The 5181-nt window shown below is 28.3% G+C and overlaps 1 protein-coding gene across 1 annotated transcript; it reads left to right on the top strand.

Annotated features, from left to right (window-relative positions):
• Nucleotides 1-775: 775 nt before the first annotated feature.
• Nucleotides 776-3094, top strand: LOC8285160 (60S ribosomal protein L13-1). Its single transcript, XM_002529219.4, has 5 exons — nt 776-927; nt 1409-1524; nt 1690-1823; nt 2359-2517; nt 2605-3094. The coding sequence occupies exons 2-5, from the start codon at nt 1416-1418 to the stop codon at nt 2824-2826; spliced, it is 624 nt and encodes a 207-aa protein (XP_002529265.1). The 5' UTR covers nt 776-927; nt 1409-1415; the 3' UTR covers nt 2827-3094.
• The last annotated feature ends 2087 nt before the right edge of the window (nt 3095-5181 follow it).

Here is a 5181-nt window from a genome sequence, read left to right as displayed (position 1 = left end):
TCATAGTGATAAACAACCTCCACTAAAATAATAAATATTTAAAAGTTGATGAAACAATATGAATATTTTTATAATAAATAATAAAATATTATACTTATGAATGATGAATATTAATGTCTATCATAAAAATGTAATATTTTTTGTTATGAAATTATCAATTATATCATTGATAAAAAAATTTAATTGTCAAATGTGTAAATAATAGTTTCCTTCACTTATAATATAATTTTTTTAAGTATACGAAGACTTTCTAAAAATATATTAATTTTAATAAATAATTTATCGAAAGTATATTGATTTTTAATTTTCTTTAGAGTATGACTAGTTAAAAAAATAAAATAAAAATCTTAATAATTACATTAATTTTTAAATTTTATTTACCTACAATATACATATATATAATTTTAAAAAATAAAAGTTTTTTGGCATGTGATATTATAGTTTGACATATAAAATTTTTATTTTTACATGTGTATTTATTTTAACATATAAAATTTAAATTTGTTAAAGAGTTATGAAAGATATTAAAAAATATTTAACTTATTATTATTTATAAAAATATTATAAATAATTATAAAATATTTATATTTATTTTTATCTATAATTTTTTTTATATTATTATTTGAAATTAAATTAATTATAACAATGTTGCGGTGGAGGGCATAATTTGCCGAGAATGATGGAAACGAGAATGAAGACATTTTCTATGTTAAGGACGATGACCCTGATAGAGGCCTAAGAATATTGGCAAGGGTTTAATTGGGCCGATGTCTGTAAGCCCAAAAGGAACCATCAAGCCCAGACAAAGCTAGGGTTTTTCTTTTGTTTCTGTCTATATCCTTTTATATCCCTGATTACAGAAAACCCTATCTCTAGTCTCTTGCAGCCAAGAGTGACAGAGAAAGGCTGCTGCATTTTGATCATTCTGTAAGTTACTCTCTCACTTTCTCTTTGCTTGTCTACCGAGAAAGTTGTTATTTGGAAGGAAAATGAAAAGAAAAGATTACATTTTTGTTTTGCTTTATTAGGTTTACTTTGATTTAATATTAGCAGTTATAAAGTAACTTAATCTGGTTGATTTTCGACTCTACCCTTTATTTTTGGTTAACAAATCTTCCGATTGTATCATGTTTTCTCATTTACTGCAATTTTTTTATTTGTTTTTTTCGTAAAGGTTGCATCTTGGTTAGGTTAGTTGATTGGTTGATTACTAGTTACAATTAACAAGAATATGAGTTATCTATAATTCTTTTTTGGGTTAAGAAGAGTTTGTGATCGACAGTTTTAATGTGTTTTGGCGTGGTTTATGACATTTCACGATTTGATTTGTTATGTTATTGGAGATTCCTAAATATTTATTTGGAAAGAGAGGATCTCCGTGTCTAATATTCATTTCATGATTTTTCAGGTGAGAAATGGTGAAGCATAACAATGTTGTGCCTAATGGGCACTTTAAAAAGCACTGGCAAAACTATGTCAAGACATGGTTTAACCAACCTGCTCGCAAAACGAGGAGACGCGTTGGTAAGAAGCCGCTTTTTTTTTTTTTTTCTCTGTTTGCTTATTGTTGTTTGGGTTGGAATCTGAGTTTCTGTTTGCTACTCATATATGCGTTTATGATGGAAATGTACCTGTTGTAATTGAAACTCCGTTTTGTGATATTTGACTGATTTGTGGTATTTGTATTAGCTCGCCAAAAGAAAGCTGTGAAGATCTTTCCTAGGCCTACAGCAGGTCCTCTTCGCCCCATCGTGCACGGACAGACTTTGAAGTATAACATGAAATTGAGGGCTGGTAGAGGGTTTACCCTTGAAGAGCTCAAGGTTTGTTTGTTGTTTTTGAATTTTCTTATCTGTAGAGTTTTTTCATATTGTAGTTTTCTAATGTTATTTCTTACATAGTTACATGCCTTGTTTTTTGTATGATGTTGCATCATGGTTCTTATTCTTTCATATGTGCTTTTGAAGCCAGTTGTTATCCTACATATACTCCTAATCAGTGGCTACAACTCACTTTGTCTTGTGCATTATGATGGTGTTTCTCAGTTTCATTTTTTTTTTTTGTACATCGTTGGAAGGATTCTTAATTCAGCTTAGTCGGAACAGAAGTTTCTTATGGGCAGAACTATGTTAATGGCGTGCATCTATTATTTCATTATAGAATTGGCATGTCTCTGAAGTGGATATTTGAATACTAATTTTCTGCCATATTAGTTCAAAGTATCAGTCAATTCTCATTGAACCTTGTGTTTTTATTTTCTTTCCCTTTATAAATCACTTTAATTGATGTCTCTCTGTTAAATCTTTATATGGAATCTGCTTTAACATATTATCATTGATCAACATCTTTTCTTATCAGGCTGCAGGTATTCCTAAGAAACTTGCCCCTACAATTGGAATAGCTGTTGATCATCGTAGGAAAAACCGATCTTTGGAGGGCTTACAAGCCAATGTTCAGAGGTTGAAGACTTACAAGGCCAAATTGGTTGTGTTCCCAAGACGTGCTCGCAAGTCTAAGGTAATTTTTATGCACTTATGTGCGGTTATCCAATGTAGTCGCTCATCTGCATGTTCAATCTAAAAATTTGTATGTCTTTCGACTCAGGCTGGTGACTCTGCTCCTGAGGAGTTGGCAACAGCAACCCAAGTCCAAGGGAAATACATGCCAATTGTACGAGAGAAGCCATCCGTGGAGCTTGTTAAGGTGACCGAGGAAATGAAGTCATTCAAGGCCTATGATAAACTGCGTGTAGAGCGGATGAACCAGCGCCATTTGGGTGCTAGAATGAAGAAGGCGGCAGAGGCTGAAAAAGAAGAAAAGAAGTAGGGACAATTGCGCTCGTCTTGTCAGCATTTCAGATTTGATATTAGACTGCTGCTTTGCAATTTGTTCTCGAGTCTGTGTACTGCAATTTTCTTCAATCATTAGTATTAGTTCTCTTAGTGGTTGGCGATATGTTTTCTTTTAATGATACATAATATGGTTGGACTTGTATTCATTTTTGTTTTTGGATCTTTTGTTGAATTGAGAAGATTTTGGTATTCTCTTGCATTAAGCTATAAATGTCAATGACTTAATGTGACCGCTTATTTTATGATTAGTGTTAAATGCTGAGTTGCATTTGAGAATGAGCTTTAGAACCAATCTCTTTCAGGGTTTTCAACTGTCAAAATGCTAATGAAAATGGAATTACAAATCACCAAGTTGCCCCCTGAATCCTTAAGCCAGTAATAGCATTCCCAACAGAACTATATCTTGTTCTTGTGGTGTTTGTTTGTTAATATGTGAGGCTGCTTGTTCTTCCATTGTTTCTTGTTCTTGTCTTGCTGTTGCCGTTGTTCTCGCAGACTTTTTGGTATTAGTTGCAGAAATTCGCTAATTTCTACAATTTGCTTGATTTATTTTATTTTATTCTTGTGTTCAGTTCGTTTTACTTTAATAAAAAAAAAATTTATTTTCCTTTATATGGTTTTGTTTTTCCTCCAAAGATAGAAATTCAATTATATAATTATCGTTCATATAGTTGTAAGTTATAAACTAAATTATTTGTCATTTAATTTTTGATGGGTTGGCAATTATATAGAAAGCTCCGATTGAGACTTATTTCTTATGATGAATTTTCATTTTCATCCCAAAAATTTGAATAGGAAATGAAAGACAAGATTAAAGAGAAAAGATAGGAAAAAATGGCAAAGGGTACATACAGGATCTGACCTTTCCGTAAAACACAATTAAATTTCTAAATTTCAATGTAGTTAATTATATTTTTAAAATTTGAAGGCAGAATAATTGCATTTTTTAAATTAATTTTATCTATTTTATAGTATAATGACATGACATAATTAAATAAAGGACTAAAAAAACTGTATTAATATTTTTTGATTTATTTTTTTTACAGCTAAAAAATATCAGCTCTGCTTTTAATGAATAAAAGCCATTAATAAATAAAAACCATTAGTAATTACTCCTTCACATTCACAAAAATAAAAAAATAACATTTTCAGTAAATTAACTTTAAAAATCTAATTGTTTTATTTTTCAAAATTTAAGGGTATAATTGAACAATTTTAGATTTTAAAAATTTAATTGCCGCAGACCAAAAATTTAAAAGCATATTTATAGCTTTTGTTAAAAGAATAATATAAATTATACTTTAATATCTTTATTACAGCTCACCGCCTATGATGTGTGCATATTATACTCATTTAGTTTTGACATAAATTGAGCATATTGTTAAATACTTTCAGTAAATTAATCGTGAAACAACTTTAGAGAAGCGAGCATATTAATAAATGTTTTCGGTAAATTGACCAATAATTGGGCAAATTGCCACTTAAGCCCTTTCACTTACTAAACTATTACCATCAATATCAATACTATAACAAATTAAAAGTATTAATGGCAATGAAGAATAGTGCCTTGAAAATTAATTTGGCCATATTGATTTACCGTTGCACCCTCCCATCTCGCATGAACAACCTTCAAAATAATTTATATATTTGTTCTCTGAATGGGTAATATAGTCATTGTCTTATTATTGCACAGAGGTTTATAATAATTATTGTGATATACAATAAAAAAATTTTATAGTCATATATTTGGGATAAATTAAAATTTATGACTGTGAGCCTGTTATAACTTAATGGATGTTTGAGTATTAAATTTTTTTTTTTGACTTAATACTTAATCTTGTTAGTGAAATAATAACAATCAGATATAAAATACGTTAATATCTTGCTATATTATATAAATAAAATTAAAAAGATAAAACAATAATACAGTAAGACAAAACATAGCATAACAAATATAATGAATATGCTGTCTTTTAGAGTAATTATTATCTAATTAGAAAACTAATTATTATCTAATTAGGAAATAAATTATTATTAATATAATTTTTAGGATTAGAATCAATATTTAATTAGAAATATAACTTATTAATTAATAAATTAATAAAAAAATCATAAAATATACATAAGCTCATGTGTCAAAATAAGTCCTCATATCAAAATAAAAATTATGTGTTAAAAATTAAGCACATATGTCAAAAAAATCTTAGGTCTCAGAGATTTATTCTAATATTATATAAATTAATATTATCAATATAATTGATATTACTATTTTTTAGAATTAGAAATTATTATTAAATTAAAAATTAATTTATTAGTGAATATAATATTT

The sequence above is a fragment of the Ricinus communis genome, chromosome 6, assembly GCF_019578655.1.
Source record: "Ricinus communis isolate WT05 ecotype wild-type chromosome 6, ASM1957865v1, whole genome shotgun sequence".
In the NCBI taxonomy this organism is placed as follows: domain Eukaryota; kingdom Viridiplantae; phylum Streptophyta; class Magnoliopsida; order Malpighiales; family Euphorbiaceae; genus Ricinus; species Ricinus communis.
This window is presented reverse-complemented; position numbering and strand designations above follow the sequence as displayed.